At 41.3% G+C, this 22,685-nt stretch overlaps 1 protein-coding gene across 3 annotated transcripts in view; it reads left to right on the forward strand.

The window, feature by feature from the left end:
* The window catches only part of NAD-ME1 (NAD-dependent malic enzyme 1), an 82,784-nt gene that overhangs the window by 18,624 nt on the left and 41,475 nt on the right, over positions 1–22,685 (forward strand). For all 3 annotated transcript variants that reach the window (XR_015691542.1, XR_015691541.1, XM_087682526.1), the window contains exons 3-8: positions 5,890–6,008; positions 6,101–6,268; positions 9,082–9,210; positions 9,313–9,373; positions 11,717–11,820; positions 11,913–11,996. Coding sequence is in view for 1 of the 3 variants with exons in the window: in XM_087682526.1 (XP_087538652.1) it covers positions 5,890–6,008; positions 6,101–6,268; positions 9,082–9,210; positions 9,313–9,373; positions 11,717–11,820; positions 11,913–11,996 (665 nt within the window). In the remaining 2 variants the exon portion in view is untranslated. The remainder of the gene's footprint in view (positions 1–5,889; positions 6,009–6,100; positions 6,269–9,081; positions 9,211–9,312; positions 9,374–11,716; positions 11,821–11,912; positions 11,997–22,685) is intronic.

Consider the following 22,685-nt stretch of genomic DNA (forward strand, 5'->3'; position numbering starts at 1 on the left):
ATTGGAAGAATCAGATTGGTTTGGGACTGAGATTCATGTAGATTCCTCATTGATTGCAGTGTAGCGGTAGTGAGAGACCTTGGATGCATTGCTCAATGTTTGGTCAACATTGGAGTGATTGTAGCTTTGTATGCTTGAAGACATGTACATTGGTTTGAATGTGTAATTGAGATAGATTTAAAGCTATTGATCAAGGTTTGTTGAGAGCAATTGAGGACATAGCAGTTGGAGTGAATCTTGTCCATTGAAGAGCTAGACATATGAGGAATCATTAGCAAAAAGAGAGCTGGCTTGTGATAGTCACATTGATCACACACGGGGTTTACAAGTGGTTCGTGTAAAGGATCATCTTCAATATTAAAGAAATACCATAAGGGGTGCTCACCTTGAGGGCCAAGTTGATATCATCTACTGTACAAGTGTGCTCTAGCTCACGGGTACTTTGTGTCATTTATTTTCTTTGCTAAATTGAATAGTGTATCTAGTTTAGGTGCCCTATAGATAAGATCTATAGGCTGGTCTCATCTTCCATGGAAGCTTTAATGACAAGGATAGGTGCTATGCTTTGATAACACGATGAAAACAGAGGGGAAGAGGGTGTGCAGAGTGAAGACAAGTGTTGGGTATTTCACTCACGCCTCACTTACGCCTACGCTCATATCGGAGTGTCGGTGATCAATAGGACACTGGGGCACTTTTTACTCTCGGTAGGAGAGGTTTTTTCCCCCAGACTTATGGTATTATTTTGTATGTGCTTATGACACACGTACAGGCACTTACCGTGTTCGGGTGTGAACACCCCCCTATAACCCTAAGGTTTAAGGGTTGTACCTTGTACTTTCAGTTTACACTCTTTTAGTCTATTGCATTGGGTGTTGTGTCTCACTACTATCTATTGTTTTCTGTGCTGAGCTTCGATCCTACCTCCACTCTCACATTTGGTATCAGAGCATTGGCTCTGCTCAGCTCAGGTCCTGCCCAGCTTCGCTCATCCTCCAGGAGCTTCTTGCTCAATCCACCTCCTGCCCTTTCCCTACTTGGTGTGGCTCTAGTGCTGCTAGTCTCCAGTAGCTCCTCGCCCAGCGCCACTGCCCTGTGCCACCAGACTGCAGCTTTCCAGTCCGCTAGGGAGCTCCTCGCCCGTGTAGCTTCTTGCTTGGAGCAGTGCACGTCCCCTGTGCTGCGCCACCTGTCTGCAACGCCTCTTGTCCGCCGTGGCACTACGTCTTCTACTGTGCCACGTCAAATGCCTCTTGTCCGCCGTGCGCCACGTCTACTGCTGCGCCACGTCAAACGCCTCTTGTCTGCCGTGTGCCACGTCAATGACAGCCCGTCAGACGTCAGGTATTTTTAAAAAATTTTCTTTATCCTTTCATTCCAGATAAATTTTTGGAAGAATGGATTCCTACGCAGCAGGCACAGCATTCAGGAATGTGTTTGGGACACATTGAATGCAAATTTCTGGCCAAATTTATCAGACGTGTTGGGGCTTTTATGTTTTTTGAGGACATTGGCATATGAACTGCAGCTACAGTCATAGAAAGACTATTTTGAACACATTTGAGGCAAGAAATTTTGGGGATTTTGCTGGTACAATATTGCTGAACATTGATTGCACGTTGGACTGCGTGCATAACAGACAGTTTTGACAGAGTGCACCTCTAAACACTAATTGCAGAAAGTTATTTCCTGCAATTTCTGGAAATTTTCAGATTTCTAGTGAAGTTCTGCTTCGACATTGCTCTTTTGCATTTTCGGTAATTGAAAAATCATGGCAAATCAGGGAGGAGATGTTTTCACCTATGTATCCAAGGAGGATAGATTGGATGGAAATAACTATTCACTTTGGTCCTTCATGATGAAGAATGTACTTGTGGCCAAAAATCTTTGGGATTATGTCAGTGGAGAAGAAGCTCGACTTGGAGTTGTCGCTCCAGCTACTCCTCCTCCAAGAGGACGTGCACCACGGGCACCTCAGCCTGCTCCACTTCAGCCACTTCTCCAAAGAACAACAGCTCAAAAAGCATGGGATACATGGGATGCACAGGCTTCGTCGCTGATTGCATTGGTAGTTCAGCGGTAAATCATCCCCCACATTCATTCAGCAACTTCTTCACGAGAAGCTTGACTAACTTTGGAGTAGATGTTTGCAGGCAAGAATGAGACTCGCATCTCTTTCCTAAAGAAAGAGCTAGAGACATTGAAAATGCATGAAGGTGATTCTATTACTCGACTTTTATTGATGACTTTACTTGATTTTGTTGGGTCTACTCTTTGGTCAAAAAGTCAGAAGTATACGATGCATTCTTGGCTTTTATTGCACTTGTTGAAAACCAGTCTGGTTGTAAAATTAAGACTCTCCGTTCGGACTGAGGGGGGAATACATGTCCTCTATGCTGAATTCTTTTTTGAAGCAGAAGGGCTTTGTCCATCAGTACACTACTGCTTATACTCCACAGCAGAATGGGGTTGCAGAGAGAAAGAATCGGTCACTCATGGAGATGGCCAGATGTATGCTGAAGGCAAAGAGCTTGCCTCACAGTTTCTGGATGGAAGCCGTCATGTGTGCTTGCCATGTTTTGAACAGATGCCCCACCAAAGCATTGAAGAAAATTACACTTTTGAGGCTTGGAACAGCCGGAAACCTTAGGTTGGACACTTTCGTACCTTTGGGTGCCTTGCATATGCACATATTCCAAAGGTACTCAGGAAAAAGTTGGATAACAAGGCTGTCAAATGCATTTTTATGGGATATAGCAGTGAGAGCAAAGGCTACAGACTCTATGATCCTGTTTCTAAAAAGGTGTTTGTCAGTAGGGATGTACTATTTGATGAAAAATCAGAATTGTCCCTGGCTGGTTTAGATACATATCAGGCTGCCCGTGATGTATTTGAAGGGCTGCTGCCCATTACATTTGGTGATTCAGCTGGAGTTTCAGCAAGTGAACTCAATGTTCAGCCAGCTACTCCTTTGGAAAATGCAGAGAATCAACCATTAGCTGATCTGAATATTCAGCAAAGTGCTGAAACTGAAATTCAGCAAGAGCTTATGCACAATCAGGAGGCAAGACAAATGCCTAGATGGTATTTACAGACTATGAAAGATAGTCATTTGGATGCACCCATGGCTGGTCGTACTAGAAGGCAAGCTCGTATGCATGATACTGCACATACCATGGAGTTCATTATGGCAGCAAGCACCTTCGATGATGAGCCTGAATGTTTTGAGGATGCACAACAGAGTGTACATTGGATGGCAGCAATGAAAGCTGAATTGGATTCTATCACTAAGAATTAAACATGGGATTTGGTGTCTTTGCCATTTGGGAAGAAAGCCATTGGAACAAAATGGATCTACAAGCTAAAACGGAATGCAAATGGATCCATTGACAAATACAAGGCAAGGCTTGTAGCTAAAGGCTATGCACAGAAAAAATGCATTGACTATGAGGAGACATTTGCTCGTACCTCTCGTATGACGACCATAAGGTCTATGGTTGCTTTAGCTACTCATTATGGATGGACTGTGCATCAATTGGATATTAAAACTGCATTTTTACATGGGGAACTTCATGAGGAAGTATATGTACAGCAGCCCATTGGTTTTGCGATTGAGGGCTTGGAACACTTGGTATGCAAGCTGAAAAAAGCTTTGTATGGTTTGAAACAAGCTCCTAGAGCTTGGTATGCAAAGATAGATGCTTTTTTGCTTAGCCAAGGGTTCATTAATAGCTCATCTGAGTCTACCCTTTACGTGTGTAAAGAGGGGAGATCCATGCTGATCATTTGTCTTTATGTTGATGATCTCTTGCTTACAGGGACACATGTTGATCAGATTTCAGCATTTAAATAAAAATTGCAGCAAACTTTTGACATGTCAGACTTGGGGTCTTTGCATTATTACTTGGGCATTCAGTTCATACATGATGCTAGAGGTGTTGGGTTATCACAGTCAAGATACATTGGTAAACTTCTTGAGAAGTTTGGCTTACAGGATTGCAAGCCGGTTTGTACACCAATGGAACCTGGACTTAAACTGTCATTACATGATGACAGTGATTTGTTTGATATACACACATATGCTCTAGCAGTTGGATGTCTTATTTACTTATGCATTACTAGGCCAGACATACAGCTTTCAGTTTCAGTCCTGAGCAGATATATGCATCAGCTATGCATGTCACATTGGCAAGCTGTTAAGCGTGTCTTCCGTTACTTGCAGGGTACTAGATCTCTTGGATTGCTTTATGCCAAGGGGGGACCACTACATTTACATGCTTACAGTGATTCTAATTGGGTTGGTGATTATGATTCACGTCACTCCACTAGTGGCAATTGTTTCTTTCTTGGCTTAGCAAGAAACAGTCCACTGTTGCCACATCGTCATGTGAAGCTGAATACAAGGCAGCTTTCACTACCACAGTTGAATGTGTATGGATTAGATGCTTGCTTGCTAATTTGGATGTATTTGTTACGGAGCCTACTCCTTTGTTCACTGATAGTCAGAGTGCCATTGTAGTGGCACGGAACCCAGTGTTTCATGCACGCATGAAAAACATTGAGATACATTATCACCTTGTCAGAGAGAGGCTACATGCTGGTGATATCAGCCTTGTCTATTGTCCTACCACCAGTAATGTGGCAGACATCTTCACCAAAGCTCTTCCTCGTGACAAATTTGAAGCATTTCTCCATGCTTTAAATTTGATCTCCTTTGGTGGCGGATGATCCTTGTACTCTTGATCACTCTTCACTCCAGGGGGGTTTGTTGGGTATTTCACTCATGCCTCACTTACGCCTACGCTCATATCGGAGTGTCAGTGATCAGTAGGACACTGATGCACTTTTTACTCTCGGTAGGAGAGGTTTTTTCCCCCAGACTTATGGTATTATTTTGTATGTGCTTATGACACACAGTTACGGGCACTTACCGTGTTCGGGTGTGAACACCTCCCTACAACCCTAAGGTTTAAGGGTTGTACCTTGTACTTTCAGTTTACACTCTTTCAGTCTATTGCATTGGGTGTCGTGTTTCACTACTGTCTACTGTTTTCTGTGCTGAGCTTCGATCCTACCTCCACTCTCACAACAAGGTGAACTCGAAGTATGATGATGTGGCAGAAAGAAATGAAGGAGCTCAGGCTGACATGTCTTAAGCAAATGGCTCAAAAACAGAATTAACATACAAGTTTTGGGCAGCCTATAAATATGCAGAAATTTTAAAATGGTCTGAACAGCTGCAGGGGAAATCTGGCCGACTGGCAAGACATAAATATGGCCATGTGGCAAAATGCCCACAATAAGAAACATAGAAAATAGGGCCCATGGATTGGGGCACAAGTACCATGACTATGACCAGATATGGAGCTGGACATACATAATCTCAATGGCTGCAATTGTAATTGCTTTAGTGTGAATCTCATCATGCACTCTTGGATCATGCACTTTGAGTCATCTGTGCTATCTGTACTTGTAGAAATAGCAAGGTGGGTGACATTGGAACATTAGAAGTTTGCAACTATGCACTTGTCAATGATTATGATAATACTAACATTAGAAGTTTGCAACTATGCACTTGTCAATGATTATGATGATACTAATGTTCTTTTTAACCTGAGCTAGTCTTGTGTTTAATAAATGGATTTGAAATTTCAGGCATAAGTAGCGTTAATTCAAAATTTGTTGATGACTTTTTGAAGGAGAAGGTTTGGATGTTACATTGTCAGCCATTTTTCTGCACTGTAGACGAATGTATGCTGTCCTTCTGAAATAGGATCTGGCTGCTGATAGAGCTAAGGGAACACAGTGTGTGCCTTTAACAAGTACAGATTATGATACAAGGCTCAAGTTATGGTTTTCAGTCTTGGAGTTTATGGTTTGTGTTTGCAGTGGCGGACTTTGAAAGATTGGAACAGGCTTCAAGAGATGGCCCTGCTGATACAACAGCACTTGCCAAGTGGCGAATACTAAACAGATTACATGATCGAAATGAGACCTTGTATTACAAGGTATTTCTATAATTACTGATGCATCTGAGTTATTCAGGCCAGCCTTCCATTTGGTCTTACAGATCTAATTTTGTTGCGCAATGTTGTTGCAGATTCTCATTGACAATATCAAGCAGTTTGCACCAATTGTGTATACCCCCACAGTGGGTCTGGTTTGTCAAAATTACAGTGGTCTGTTTAGACGACCTCGTGGAATGTATTTTAGTGCAGCAGACAGAGGAGAAATGATGTCTATGGTATACAATTGGCCTGCTGAACAGGTGCTGCAAATTTATCTATTTTTAGGCTCTTTGATACATGCCAGCACCTACGATCTAGTTTTCAATCAGTGTCTTCATATTTGTAAGAGAATGGTGCTACCAAGCGATAGCCAGTGAGGATCTTTCTTACTTTGTAAAAAATATTGGAAGAAGAGGATGCTGCTTTGACTTGTCTCCCTAGAGTGCCTTGTTAAGCTAAAGGTCCATTAACATTAAAGCTTATTGAACAGCCCAAAACTCAAATGCATAACTGCGCTTCACTGTTCCATAAGTGAAGTCCTAAACTTTGGTTGTTCCATCTCTATAAGTAGAGAGTGTGCTAGGTCACTTGCATCCCTTTGTATCACCACTCATACCTCTCTGAGAGTCTTTAGCTGCTATCATTCTCGTTCATCATCATCTTCAGCCTCCGCGTCTGCTTCGGCACCTGATCATCACACTCCAGCTGCTGTCATCTTCATCCAAGCTATTACATTTGACGTCCAAGCAGGCCAGCCTGTTCTTGCCAGTTTCTGGAGGACTACTGCTGCCCTACTTGCTGGTCACTGTTGCAGCCTGCTGCCATCATCAGATCAGGCTGCATTTGCTCTTTCCGGACCCTGGTCATCATCGCCTAGCTGCTGATTCACTCCAAGAGACTGCTGATGAGACTGCCCTGACTGCCATGCCATCAAATTTTATCCTGCTGCTGCATTTTTGAGTTTTCGGCATGGACTTCATTAATGTTTTCATCTACAGCAGGTCACTTTTGCATTTTCAGCAGTTTCCTTCATCAGTCTTTACTTCGACTGGTGGTTATTGTACTTGAGATTCATCTCCAGTGGATGACATACTCCGATACCTTCCTCAGCCACTCCAATGAGAGTCATTGATTGTTAAACTGCTCTGCCTTTGAGCATTGTGTATACATTCATTTTCGATCATCAAATTCTCGTCTTACACTATTTTATATTTTTGCATTTTTGTCTAACTTATTGTGTTTAGTTGTGTTCATAGATTTTGCATTTTCTCAATGAAAACCCTAGTATATCTTCACATGGTGTTAGAGGTGGTGCTCTTTTGAAGAGGATTGTGCAACTATCATGAAGGCTTGGTATGTGCGAGATAAACAAGTGACATGGAACCAACTCACAATGGTTGGACACTTTACTCTTGGAAAGCGGTTGTCTCTTCTTAGGTTTCTCCCTCACCAGAAGCTGTGAGGCAGCGTTTTGCTCTCAATGAGGAGAACGACGTATTCTCCCCCTTGTATTCACATAGTCTAGCATATATTGAGCGGATACTAGATGCAGAATTTATAGAGTACTTATAGAGAAGATGGCCCAACTACACTCCTCTTTCAGCACTTAACACTGCATCAAGAGTTGCGCATTAGTTAGAGTATCTGTTTGGTGAGGTTGGCCACCTCTCCACTTAGGGAGCATATTGCACATTTGGCAATTGACGAATCCTCACCTTCATCACAGCTAGGCTTGATGTCAGGTTTGTATAATCCTTTTGACTTATGTAAACTGGATTCCTTCTTTGTTGCTTATTTTGCTATGCAGGATTTGGTTGTAAGTTACCATGGAGACCATGACCAATATAAATGCATCAATATCCATAGAGGAGGCCCTATAGGCAGATGTATGCCTTCATGTATATACCTATTATGGTGTTAGGCTTGTATAATCTGTTTGATTCGTTTAAGCCAAAACCCTTCTCTCTGTTGCTTCTCTTATGTAGGATCCCGTTGTAAGTCACCATGGAGACCATGACCAACATTAGGTAAAACATCATCAGTACAAAATTACTACTATTGCTGAGCACTAAAGAACCAAGGTAGTGCTCTCCCATGAGCGTGAAAGGTAGTGAAGGAAGAGGAACTAATTATCGCCAACCGTCTGTGCCACTACAAAATGAGTTACATAGTAGTAGTACTAACAAGCACCAAAGAACTAGGCTCTAGCATAGTGCTTGACTTTGAGTATGAGAGGTATGCTACAATGCCAACCATGTAAATAGCTCCTCATCTCAAAGCATCATCATGCCTTAAGATGCATTATTGTGAAGAAAGCATAGTGGAACTTGGAAGCGCTTTGTCAATGTTCACCATAGATGTGAAGATGGCCCATTTGTGCACATCATTGTGTGATCACCACTCTTGGACTCTTGGCTTGTAGGCGACACATCCATACATTGGGACGGTGTGGGCTGGTGGTACAAGATGGCAGCACTTGGGATGTGGTTGTGACTTGGCACATTGCTGGCTCCGAGGCTTAGGGGCGAGCCTGTTTAGCTCTATGGCCGGGAGGTGAGTTCGATGTCCATTCTCTTCTTTCAAGGAAATGTCAGTGAACAATTGCTTCTATCAGAGAAGTGTATCTATTGGTGGAGTTGGATCACCTCCCTAGGGATCAGCATGTGTTCCTAAATCAATTGATGGCCATTCAGGTCAAATACTCCTTAGAACTTTAGATTCTTTTTCCTTTGTTGATAAAGTTTGAGTCTATTTCTTCGTCGATGAACTTTAAAAGAGTTTATTCCTTTGTTGATACATTGGTTGTCCATAGCATAATAAACGCACATACCCTTTTGCTTGTCAGGTCTGGTATTTTGTCTTGATGGTCTTGTCCTTATTAATCGGCAAAAATCCAATGTAATTTTCACCTAAATAATATATTTAACCTTGTAAAGTGAGTGACTGGGTTAAGCATGAATCCCTCTTTCAGGATCAGCCAATAATTGTGAACTTTTGTTCAAGCTTTGTTAGTTCATTCTTTTTCTGTTAGTTGTTGCTCTCAATTAACCATTTTCAATCTATGCTACTACAGGTGGACATGATTGTGGTGACAGATGGGAGTAGAATTCTGGGGTTGGGTGATCTCGGGGTACAGGGAATCGGCATTCCTATTGGGAAACTTGACTTGTATGTTGCTGCTGCAGGCATCAATCCTCAAAGGGTGGGGTGATTTGCAATTGATGTGTGAGTGGCTTCCTTCCATTTGTTGTTTGAACGTGAGTTGGAAGGACTTAAACCTGCCATGTGGTGTGTGTGCACCCAGGTGCTACCCGTTATGATTGATGTGGGCACGAACAACAAAAAGCTTCTTGAAGACCCACTATGTAAGGTTCTTAAAAAGGTTCCTGAATTCATATTTTGTGTTGCATTAAAATGTCGTTAGATATTTTCCCCCTCTCACTGTGGAGGCTAAAACTATGCTATGCTATTAACATCGGGTTTTTTCTCTCTGCACTCCTGCTGATGTTCTGTATGGACTTTGGCCTCTAGCTTCCATGTGATGCTTGCAAGGTTTCGCCAGTTTAGAGAGTTCATGAGAGCGAATGCTTTGAAGGCGATGCTTCTTGACATGATCCTAGAGGATAGGGCAACTATTGTAGAATCAGTTCTAACTAGTGGATCAAATGTTTCACTTTGTGTTGATCAGAGATGTGGAAAGGAGGGTGGTTCATCAAATCTAGGACAGAATACATCTGATGACTGAGCCCAAGCAAAGTGGGTAACATTGGTTTGCTTCTCTCTTGCATGGGAATTTGGGTTGAGGAGGACATCCACCCTCATGTTCTATGTGTGGCAGCGAAAGGAGGATTCAATCTCATCTGTACATTGTGGGACAGGAGTGCTTGAGTCTCTTCTCTTGGATAAGTTACAGACCTAGTTACTGCCCTGGCGATTGGTCTTTGAAGTTGACTTCTTTGCTGGCATGGAATGTTTGTCGAAAGTATTCTACCACAAGAACAATGGCTTGTGCATCTCAGATATATGATTTTTAAGTTGAGCCAATGTATGACAAGATAGAACCTGTTCTATAGATCCTGCTTCAAGTTTTTATTTTCACTTTAAAGTGAGAGAAGACACACTAACACAAAAGAGTCCAGAGAGTAGAACAACACTCTGAACGGCCCATGAATGTAATGCCACAAACAATCAGAAAATAATCTGAACTCTTTCCTAATCTGTAAGGTTGCTGCCCACTATCTACCCAATTGAAACCGAATATTGTGGTCCACACATTTATGGATCAAAAAATCCACATGTCCGTACCCTACCCTCAAGTAGCAGCTACAACATCCATGCATACAAGCCAAAAGTAGCAGGATACAAGAAAACCACTAAACTTTGTAACTGTGTGGCTGTCTTCTGATCCAAAGCTCTGGTAATTTGACTGCACAAACAACTTGTAATGGGGATAAAAATCTAAGATGCCATGTCTGTGCTGTTTTTTAGTACTTCTTTGTTTTGAAATATTGTATGCAATCATTTGCAAGTTGCAACCTTGTGCGTGTAACTGCTGCATCCCTTTCAAATGCTTCTGTTGCTTAATGCCTGAAATGTGCCCACTTTCCCCTTTCCAGGGCTCTGAGGAATTTAAAAACCTGAAGTTTCAACTGCCTGTGTGTTTGTTTAAGATCCCCATGCATAATACTTGCTAAATTTGCAAGACTCAAATTTCTAGGGAATAACAGATCCTTGGCTTTATTCCACTTGGCATTGCGGGTAACATTTAATGGCGGAGTTCAAGTGTTACTTAAAATAATAAGCATTGCTAGGTCCTATGAAAGATATGGGTCTGAGAATAGAGGACAATCCCACCAATGTTGTACAACGAAGGAAGAACTTGCAAGACTTACGAGATTGCTATCAAAATCCCCAAAGTAGGACAAATTGAAAAAAATCCTGGGTGAATGTGAAGAATGCCCAAGGCTTTGAAAAGTCCCTTGAATACTCACATTTTTGTCCAGCTCTAGTAATTGTAAAATCTCTGCCATTTGCACATTGCAGTACACCATCTCAAGTTACAAGCTTCAGCACAATTTCGAAGAGTAACAAGTTCTCGGGCATCTATTACCAATGTTGTTCAAGGTCCCTATTTCAAGTGATGTTGAAAAAGGTCCAGTTCAGAAATTTAGCAAAGTGATCTAGAAGGAATTTGGGATTTGTTCTAGATATGACTGTTTTCTGGACACCTTACTATCAATAGTCAGATAATGGTATTTTGAATTGGAACAGTAGGAAGCAGGTTCAATGCAGATTTCTTTATTACTATGGATTGAGAACGTGATATAATACTTGATTCAGCTCACATTGCTTGTGCTTCTCTGCTCATAATTTTACTGGTTACTGCTAAAATCCCCTAGTAACAAAAAGGCAGAATCTATCCTCCCTTTGTTTCTGCAAATTAATATCTATGCACTTCCTGATGCTTTGAGGCTTGTGTTCTGCTGAAGATGAAGCAATTTTGACTGTTTCTCATATTTTGAATGCAGTGTAAATATGTACATGCTGTTTGTCAGTAAATAATAGCTACTAATCTTGTCTTTAGAGTAAACCCTGCACCCACTCGGAGTATGCTGCTTTTGTGAATGTTCCATCTGTTTGAAATTCAGGTTTTTGTATCAACGGATAGTTCAAGCATTTTAAATTTGAAGGTCGTTTGTCATGAATAGATTTAGGAATTCAGCAGCCAAGACTGGATGGAGATGAGTACCTGAGTGTTATAGATGAGTTTATGGAAGCTGTCTACACTCGCTGGCCCCATGTCATTGTGCAGGTTAGTTCAGAATTCACTTGCATGTGTGGTTTTTTTTTTTTTTTTGTGGGTGGGTTGTTTAGGGGCATTCCTTATGCTGGTTGGTTTTGCAGTTTGAAGATTTTCAGAGTAAATGGGCTTTTAAGCTGTTGGAGCGCTATCGCTATACATGCCGGATGTTTAATGATGATATTCAGGTGCAAATAAGGACAAATGCTTTACCATACACTGATAGGAACAGCTAGGATAGCATGTAGATATACTAACTTGCATGAATATGCTGCTTTCAGATGGGCTCATAGCAAATGTGCTGCTGTATGAAAATAATGACTGGCTAAGAAACTGTAAAAACACATGAATGATGACTTGCATGAAGGGGAAAAATATTAAGTGTCTAGCAAACATTACTGTGTACAGTGGGTTTTTGAGTTTATATCTTGTTAGTCGTAAGCTGTAGTGAATTGGATGGTTTGTGGATTGAGAATGGCTATGGTTGAAAGTTGCCTAGCAATCAAAACCTAATCGTATGGTGACTACAGCTCTGTTCAACCAGTAGGATCCTGGCAATACATATTCGTTGCCAGAAGGTTTCATGAATAGCCTTTTTGGAGAAATTTATCTGACTACAGGCTTATCTTGCAGCTCAATAATACATAATGTGCAACTTGTCTGATGAAAACCTAACAGCTTAAAGAGCGTCTACATGAAAACTCATTATTTATGAGGATCAAAGCGCATGCCACTGTTATAATTCTGTAAGACCAGTGGATTGTGGCAGGAAACATTTCCAATTGATATATATGTTGAAATTCTTTATGGCAGTTTCTTGAGCAGACACTACAGGAGGGTTTAATGCATTCAGTCCAAACATTAAGCAACATTTTCTTACCAAACTGAAAAAGGAGCGAAACCTGTCAAAAAACTGCAAGATAGGGAAGTTCTGGATCATTCTTGAGAGGATATATGAGACTTCATGTACTCTGGGTAGATAGGCTCTAAGGGTAGACATGTTCATCACACCATGTAGCAAACATGTCATAATGATAGTAATAACAACAAGGACAGAAGTATTATAAGGATGTCAGATGATTTACCAAACATTTGTTGCAACAAACCTTCCTTGAAAACCTCATGCTTGAAAAGCTTTCTACTTGAATGCTCGATGCCTGCTGTCACCCTGCATCAACAAAAGTTTCATACAGCATCTTCCACGTTAATTTCAATTTCTTCATGGCGAGAGAGAGAGAGAGAGAGAGAGAGAAGGAGAGTTATATCGCTGTCTACAAAAAGCCAAATCAGCCTATGAGACAAAAATAGATATATCTGAATTTCAAGTGACTGTCATGTCTTCCAAGTAGAATTAAGAAACTATAATCTAAGTGCATCTAACTAGGAAACAACAAATAACTAAAAGAAAGCATTGGGGATCAAATACAATGTGGAACTGATATGGGGAACAATATCATCTCAAGATATCTCTTATGGGTCTATCTGACATAGATGGGCTAAGTGGCGAGGTAAGCTACTCGGTGACATGCCAATATTGTCAGTATCCTCTATTGGTGCCTCGAGTGGGGACGTGCACTGGCAGACCATGGACAGTGTGCTCTGCATGTCTGGGTGGCCTTGTCTAAGGTGACTCCATGTGGTGAAACCACTGGTTGGTTTGGGGTATGCTTTGAGCTGTCAGGTGTAGTTGTAGCTTTGAAAAGGTTAGTAAGGTTGCACCGCAGTGGCTCCCCAACATACCTCCCTTGAGACTGTAAGAGGTAATCTCTATGTCGGCGCAGCTCCAAAAGGAAGAGTCCAACACTGATGATCTGGAAAATCCATCACCCTGTGGGAAAGTTGGCAGATCTGATCCTCTGGGGGAAGGGAATCTACTCCATAGTGATAGGTCTCTAGTTATAATTGGTGCAAGGATATGCAAAGTTAACCAATGGCACATCGTACTCCATAGGATAAGTGTGTGGCCATGTATCTCTGCTGGGTCACAAAACCTTCGAGGGATACATGTAGAAGATGCTTTTGGTAGAAAGCCATCTTCGTCCCCAAATCCTAGGTAGGCACCAACCAAGTCCTAGTTGTATGTAGCTGAATAGTGTCCATCCTAATAATCCTGTTCAGCTTTTCTTGGGTGAGCTCTAAGGAGGGGGAATCCAAGGTATACTGTAGAGGTGGAAGGTGATCTATATGTAGCCCATTTAGCTGCAACCATGTGTTTGTCTGAGCATATCAATACTCATTGTCAGCCTATAGTGCTAGCACGAGAGGCCAATTGAGCATAAGTGATAAAATATGACGGACTAGAGTCGATTGAGAATAACATGTTACACACCCATCATCCATTGTTGACTTACGTCAAAGTTTAGTCTTTCGACAAGCTATACTATGATTTAGACCTCATGCACACAACAGAAAGGAAGTTTTTTTTCGGTTTGGGAGCAAAACTTTTTTTGGCACTTAGAAGACAAAAACCCCATGTTTTTTATACAAAGAAACGTTTCTTACTTTAAGAAATGTTTTGTAAGATTGAAAGGAAAGAAACTTGTTTCTTTGCTGCTATTCTGCTGCCACCCATCGTAGATCTCCCCCCCATCTAGTACTGATTGCTTTGCTATAGCTCTCCTTGTATGATAAAAGCTCAATCCCCAAATAGGAGCTTTGTATAGGATCGTTGGTTTAATCAATATATCAAAGATCCATAGCTTCGTTCGAGGTTCTTGGAATTGTATATGCATACATTGGTTCTCCATGGCTTCTAATGCTGTAGAAGCTTAGGTCAACCTATTCTCAATTGCTCTTCTCATAGTAAATCTTGGCCTTGCAAAAGTGATTCTCAAATAGACATATCTTTGAACTTGCTCCACTATCTCTCCACCATATATAAATTGAGGCAATGATAGTTCGATTCATTGGGTAGAGGTGTCAAACACCAAATCTTGGTCTTCCCAAGGTTTACTATGATGTCTCTCTCTTGGCAAAAGGTATGTAGTGTATCTAACCTCTCCGGGCTGATCAAGATAAGCACAATATCATTTGCATATAGTAGTAGATGTATTGATATTGCCCACAAGCTAGGTCCATCTCTTGCCAAACTACCAATATAGCATGATATCTCATCAATGTATAGCCTGAAGAGAGTGGGTGAATGTGGGCAACCTTGTTGAGATATTTGCAATCACACCTACTTTAGTCCCTTTGTGAGAAGCAGTGAGGGCTCAGGACCAGAATCCCATATGCACAGTAGGAGAAAGTACCACCACTCAATTCCTATAAAGCATTGTACTTGCACTCTTTTTCTAATGCAATGATAGTACTCTTTTCTTTCCAGTAAAGTGTCATGTCACTATCAATACACAAGATTGTGTTTATGAGTCCAAGTCTCAATCTTGGAACCTAATTCTCTTGTGTAACAATTTGTCCTAGTCAAGGTCAATGTCTTCATGAGTTTCTTTTTTCTCTTTCAACCTTCATAGCTTCTGCATCTGCCATGCTCTAGATCCCGCGTATTTCACATGGTATCAGAGCTCAGTTGAGCATGGCCCAACTCTCCTTTCACTCCTCTTAGCTCCTTTCCATCTCTTCTTAGCTCAGTTTGAGTACTCGACCCTATCTCCAACTTCATTTGCATTCCTATCTTCAATGAAGCTTCCATGGCAGCCATAGACAGCAGCACCCTGTCAGTTTGAAGCTTTCATATCTCTCTCCACAGGCCAAATCTCTCTGAACTTCCTTCTGGAGAAGTGTTTCTCTACTTCCAAAGATCCTTTTTGGCACCTCAATCATTGAGATTGGGCAACTATAGCTTCAGCATTGCCTCTTTTCAGAGTTGCTGCCATAACTATGTTTGTGGATAGCACCTGCCTACCTCTGTTGGAGCAGCCATATCTCATCAACTAGGCCATATCTCTTCGAGCTTTCTTTTCAAGAGTTGTTCTTCAGGTCAAGGCGCAACTTCTTGGCACAAAAATCAAGGAGATTGATGCACACCATGCCCGGCATTTGCATTTTCCCAAATTTGGGCGCAGTTTTGACAGCGACCACGTTGACGGCTTAGATCTCTCAACTCGAGCATAATGAGTACAAACTCTCTTAGGGGGAGTTAGATCCATTAGTCAGAGTCCTCTATCTCAAATGGTTTGAGCAGATTCAATCTGTGGAGCGCGTGGGAGCTCATTTACCAGTTTTTGGTTCTTGTTTTGACAGACAGCCATAGTCATTTACCTTTAAGCTCATTTTTCCTTCATTTTCTCTCTCCTGCCAAAACCAAGCTAAGGCCACTCTAATATGAAGTTTTCAGCAAGTATTCAACCATCAAATCAACAAGGAGGGAAAGCTATGAAGAGTTTTTGAAGATCATCAAGTCAAACTCAAGCAACAAACATCAAATTTCAAACTAGTATCTTTTGATACTTCACTGCCATTGCTTGTGTCTTTTGACACATACAAAGATCAACTCATTCCTGGTTATCCTCAGTCATTTGAAGCTAATTTGTTGTTGGTCTCTCAAGTCAAACATGGGCAAAGATTCTCCAACTGTCCGTTTCAAAGGAGTCGGGTCTCATACGTGGCAGACCCGCATCAAATTGATCCTGATGAAGAAGGGCCTCTGGGCCATTACCACTGGAAAAGAAAAGAAGCCTCGTGATGCAGATCTTGCTGTCACTTGGCAAAAGAACGATGATAAGGCTCAGGTCATTATTAAATTGGAGCTAGATGACAGCTATATCCACCATGTAGATAATTGTGAGACCTCACTGGATACATGGAAGAGACTTGACACCTTGTTCGGTGCACAGTCTAAATCATCAAAGTATGGTCTCCTAATTGAGTTTTTCAGGCTTGAAATGAAGTCCAGCACATTACTTGCCACACATCTAAATTACATGGAAGGACTTCTAACCCAACTTGCAGGAATCAACATTAAAATGGAAAAAGATGTTTGCACCGGTGTTCTACTTAAGAGTTTGCCTCCTGAATATAATAATGTATCAGCAATTTTAATCAACATGCCAAATCCTGAACTTGTTGATATCCAGGCATCATTGTTAGAGAAGGAAAAGAAGCTAAAAACTAAGGAAGAACCAAGTACCTCTAGAGATGAGCATGCATTATATGTTGGCAACAGGTACAAAGGCAAGAAGGATCAGCTCTTCTGTGACTTTTGCAAAAGGACCGGAGACACCGAGAAGTGCTGCCACGCGAGAAAGAGGTGTTAAAAAGCCTATCTAGTTGCAGTCAAAGAAGAAAAAGAAAATGGAGCAAAGGAAGAAGAAGAAGACCACCAGGAGAAGGACAAATCTCATCAGTCATTCTATTCAGATAAACTTTTTTAGTTTTGTATTTCCTAGCCCTAATGCCTCAAACATAAATTTGTAAACTCCTCAGTTATCCTTGTACTACAGTCTCTGTACACTTTGTGAGGTTCCTGCTACAGCCTCTGGATGTCCATCATGTTTGTGGTACCCACACTTAGCCTTTTTTGCAACAGCCTCTGGTGTTTTTGCCATGTTTATGGTGTGCCCACACTTTGCAGGTGTTGCTTTCACTAAAGCCTCTACATACTTTGTACTTTTGGTTGTGATTGAGGAGGGGTGCTGAGATATTTGCAATCACACCTACTTTAGTCCCTTTGTGAGAAGCAGTGAGGGCTCAGGACCAAAATTCCATATGCACAGTAGGAGAAAGTACCTCCACTCAATTCCTATAAAGCATTGTACTTGCACTCTTTTCTAATGCAATGATAGTACTCTTTTCTTTCCAGTAAAATGTCGTGTCACTGTCAATACACAAGATTGTGTTTATGAGTCCAAGTCTCAATCTTGGAACCTAATTCACTTGTGTAACAATTTGTCCTAGTCAAGGTCAATGTCTTCATGAGTTTCTTTTTCCTCTTTCAACCTCCATAGCTTCCGCATCTGCCATGCTCTAGATTCCGCGTATTTCACAAACCTTGCCTCATCCAATATTGCTGACAATCTCGTACGATATCCCACTTGGAGCTTAGACCTATCCATGTCAGCTATCAATACAATGTCATTTGCATACAGTAAGAGGGGTATCCAAGTACTAGCTAGTGGAGCTCCTCTATCTCCTCTGTGAGAGATATAATCAGAAATCCCATCAATGTATTGGTCAAATAGTGTTAGAGAAAGAGGACATTCTCGCTTTACCCCAATGGTGGAATGAATAAATGCGGAAAGGCTTTCAGGTGTCCATATTCTACTAATAACCTTCTCATATTGAAATTGGCTTTCAGAAGCCCAAAGGCCAATAAACTGCGACAGTTGTTAGTCCCAAAGCTTGCCCCTTCTATTATTTCTTTATATTAGTGATGTATGTTAGAAATTGGTTACAAATGGATGTACTTCAGGGATTTCTTGTGGCACAATTGGTCCATAGGTGTACAATGATCTTGTCACCTTGAATGCTGACCTTCAATTGATTGTAGAGTGCTCAAAACGTAAACGAACACTTCAATCTGCGAAACTCTAAAAATAATAGCCAACTTTGAACCCAATTCCATGGAGCATTTGTCTAGACAACTGTCTTGAAAAATATAAGTTGTTGGCTAGCATGGATGCTTTGTTAGAGAAAACTTGTCAATCATATGATTTGTTTGCAAGATTGCATAAAAAATATGCACCAAAGAATATTGTGTGCTTGCTAGATTCTTAGGTTCTCATAGTTACACAGTCACAATTAACTCTTAATATATCTTCCTCAAAGAAAGAGTTGTGGTTGGGATGGCTTGGCAAATCAACTATTCGGAGCTTACATGGAACATCCCAAGGTTCCCCTTACTCTTATGTATTAGAAGGTATAGAGGTTTAGTGTGATGCCTTCTAATTGGAAGTCATGTAAAGAAATAATCGAATACACAATACAAATACAATTGTTCGACAAAGCACAGATTGATAAAAGAACTAAGTAGGGTTAGGGTGACTCAAAGAAAATGAACAATGAAGATGAATGAATGGATAAATACAATGCTCAATACCAAAAACATACTATGCAAGGTGAATACTAAACCTTGAACTTTGATTTCTTTGGAGAATCGAAGCCAAGTTTGTCATGTCCGATGGCACCCGATTAGTATGGTTCGATACTAGTATGGTACTAATTTGACTAATAAATCTTGGACCTATGTTCGATGAAAATTTTTTTACATGCAATTTAAAGGCTATACTCAACGTTTGGACTTGAAATATTTGGACTTAAAATATAAATTTAGAGACTTTACTCAAAAGTAAGTGCAAAAGAGAGTGTGGGAAGCTCAAGAATCAAGTGAGTACGTACTAGAAAGGATGAATGAGATGGGGGAGAAGGAGAGGTTTATAGAGGGAGAGTGTTTTAGGGTTTACAGTTGGTGAGAAGAGAGAGAGAGAGAGAGAGAGAGAGAGAGAGAGAGAGAGAGAGAGAGAGCTTATTCAAGTTCCTTGGTGGCAGGTGGTGAATTCCACGAGGTCTATTAAGGTCTTCTAGTCTTTTCTCCTTTCTCATTTGATTGCATCGTGCCAACAAATTTTGCAGTTTGTAGTTTGGCGCCCTTGTGATCTTTGTTAAGGAGAAGAATTCGTTGCAAGGAGAAGTGCTAGCTACCTTTAGGTTGTTGGTCTGGCCTGATAAAGACTTGCAACGAGATAAGTTTAATCAGATGGCTTGCTTGGGGTTGCAAACAGTCCATGATGGTGTCATTCCTAGGTAGCCTCATCGTTATTCTTTTTTGGCGCATTCATCAGTACTGTTAGGTGCGTCGTGGCTATCATGACATTTGGTCGTTCTTACAGGAGAAGCTTTTGAGGTTCTCTCCATTGCTTGCTTTACAACGATTGTCTCCTTGGCAGGATTGGATGTTTGTGTTTCTTGATGATTTCGAGAATAGGTTAGCTAATTAGATCTATTGTCGGATGGTCGAGGTCAAGAGATGGGTCATTGGAAAGGCCAATAAATTATGGCATATTTGGGACAGCAAAAAGAAGTGACAGGTAGGATTTGTCCAACTCTGGAACTCTAAGGTTCCTTATCGGGGTAAAGTGTTCATGTGGAGGTTGGTTATTGGGGTCTTCCAACTGGGGATGTGTTGCGTGCTTGCAAGATCTCTCGAGGCCGTTGTGTATTTTGCACCACATGAGATGAGACATTGCTTCATCTCTTCGCCTCTTGCTCTATTGCTCGGCAGATTTTGAGTTTTGTTTCTTGTGTGTGGTCCTCAGTGACTCAGCTGCGGATATCAGCTTGTTCGTGGATTATGGGAAGGAGTACTTCTATGTATGCCTTGCAATCAGATTATTCTTGCCTTTTCCATTTCCTTCGATGGACAGCTATGTGGCATATTTGGCGTACTCGGAATGCCTTTATTTTTGATTCGGCCTTGGGCATCCATGGTCATGTGGTCCGTGTTCGTGGTTTAGTGTCATGGCAAATCTGCTCTATGGTTTCAGCTGATCTCGTTCTTCCTGACGTTGTTGCTCCCTAGTTGGATATTGTTCACTGTACGCCTGCTGTCCTTTTTGTGTGATATTTGTGTTAGAGTTTCGGTAGCCTTTCATTTGTGTTTGTTCTGTTTTTCTTGGCTGACTTGATGGTCTAATGTAAATATTGCTACTTAATTCAATTATCTTCATGAAAAAAGAGAGAGCTGTAGTAGAGAGTGATACACGATGTGTGGGTACGAAAAAGATGTACCACTCTTTAGGATTTGTTAGACCATGATTGTGCGCGTGTGAAAGGCCGTAGATTTTTAACAAAGGATAGACGTTTGAAGAAAAGAATGATTTCTTAAAAAAAATTTGGGTGACGGCTGATTGCTCGCTGAACTTGCGCTCGTGTTGACCTGCCCTGACAGGCCGCACGCGCGTCATTGAATTGCTTTGCATTGACCTGGATGACCTGTGGAACTGCCCATGGAGAGCCTGCCTGTCCTCCGTTGACCTGCCCGACCTGTCGCCTGCCTGTCTAGGGGCTGTTGGTGTGATCTCTCCTGTTGGTTGTGACCTGCTTCTGAGTGCGACTTGCAACCTTCACCCTTGATACTAGTTTTGTTGCAAATTAGAGTTGGAAGTATGAGATAGTGTGCATAAGAGGGAGAGAGAGAGCTCAAGTACAAGAACAAGATCTTGTTTAGTCAGTTGCTCAAGGTACAACTAGTACACTCTCCTCTACGTTTGAGTGTATACTTTAGGCTGTTTATATAGCTATGGAGGAGTTAGGGTTAGGGTTTCCCTTGTCCTCCAGTCCATTTACATCTAGCTACCCTTATTCTTTCCAGTGTAAGAAGAGTTTCTATGCTTTATCTTTCAACACCCCCCCCTCAATGCCAGGTGGCATTGGATAAAACATAATAGAATGCCTTCCTTTAATTCTTAATGAGATGCCTTTATAAATTAGGCTACAAGAAAAGGTTATACGTAGAGAGTGCTACAAGACTCAAAATAGTAGATCACCTGTGGATTGGGAGGTGGCCTCCAATTCCTTAGGTACTTCTGGAACACTGGGATACTTATTGGTGATATGCTTGGTCTTTTTGCATTTATTGCACTTCATTTTGTCAGGATATTTCTTCTAGCAGTTGCTCATAATATGTTCCTTTTTGTGACAGAAGGAGCACTTAGAAGAAGTTGTATGGACTAACACTTGCTCACGGGAAGTAAATGCTGAAGACCTTTTTAGTATGGCTTCTCTTCTCTTCATCCAGGCATGACTGGATGGTATTTACTAAAGTTGGTTTTGGGATATTAGTTAGGGTAGTCACAAGGATTGGAAAGATCTTCTTCACAAACTGTAGCAGGATGGCAATGGCATCTTCATCATGGATGGGTGCTTGAACGGAGGCAAGTTGTGCCATAAGCCCCTTCATATGTGAAATGAACTTTGCTTAGATCTTCTCCCTGTTTGTATTCCAAGCTAAAAAACTCAATCTTGAGAAATATCTTGGAGTTCTTCCTCGTAGCACCGTAGAGCCTTTCAAGCTCATCCCACTTTTCTTTTGCAGTTGAGAGTTGGTCAATGTGATGAATTAAAGATTCATCTAAATGAAGCATGATGATGGCTTGAGCTCGTTCATCATCTTCTATATCAAGGGGATTGGATGGGTCAATTACTTTGGTCCCTTTTATGAAGGGCCAGTATTCTCTTTCTATCATTTTGTATTTGACCAAGACTTGCCAAGGATGGAAATCTTTTCCATTAAATTTCCGAATTTGAGGACGGACATCAGCATATGTTGTGGCCGTTGGGAAGGTCTTACCACTTGTTAGAACAAGGGCAGTGTCTAGTCCCTTACGACCTTGCCACTGAATGCGGAAGTAAATCAAGGACACCCTTACAAACAATTGATATCAAAGTTGTAATGAGGAGAAATGCTGAAAATCATACATATGTAATATTTCAAAATGACTTTGGTGGTCATTTCTTATGTGCAATTTTCTTCCGAGGTTTAATGGTCTTTTTAGGCTTCAATGATGTGAACCTAGTTTGGACTTCGGGCTCCTCTTTGTGGTATGGCTTGTAAAGAAAAATACCCTAACACAGAAACATAAACAAAAACCGTACGACAAAGCATAGATTGATTAAAAGAACACAGTTAGGGTTAGGGTTAGAGTAACTCAGAGACAATGAACACAGTGAATGAATGAAATGATATGATTACTAATAATACGATGCTCATGCAGCAAACACACTATGCAGTGAATGAATATTGAACCTCGAACTCTTGTATCTCTAGGATCAGAGCAGGGGTAATGAGCTGGAGAGTGTGTCATACTCCGAGTGAGGAGAGAGGAAGACTAAAAATGGAGCCTACAGGAGAGAGAAAGACTAAAAACGTAGGCAAGACAGCTTGTAGGAGAGAGAAAGACTGCAACGACTGCAGAAAGGAGAGA

Source organism: Lygodium microphyllum, chromosome 8 (genome assembly GCF_053477565.2).
Source record: "Lygodium microphyllum isolate KBCC chromosome 8, Lygodium_microphyllum_v1.1.10, whole genome shotgun sequence".
Taxonomy (NCBI): Eukaryota; Viridiplantae; Streptophyta; class Polypodiopsida; order Schizaeales; family Lygodiaceae; genus Lygodium; species Lygodium microphyllum.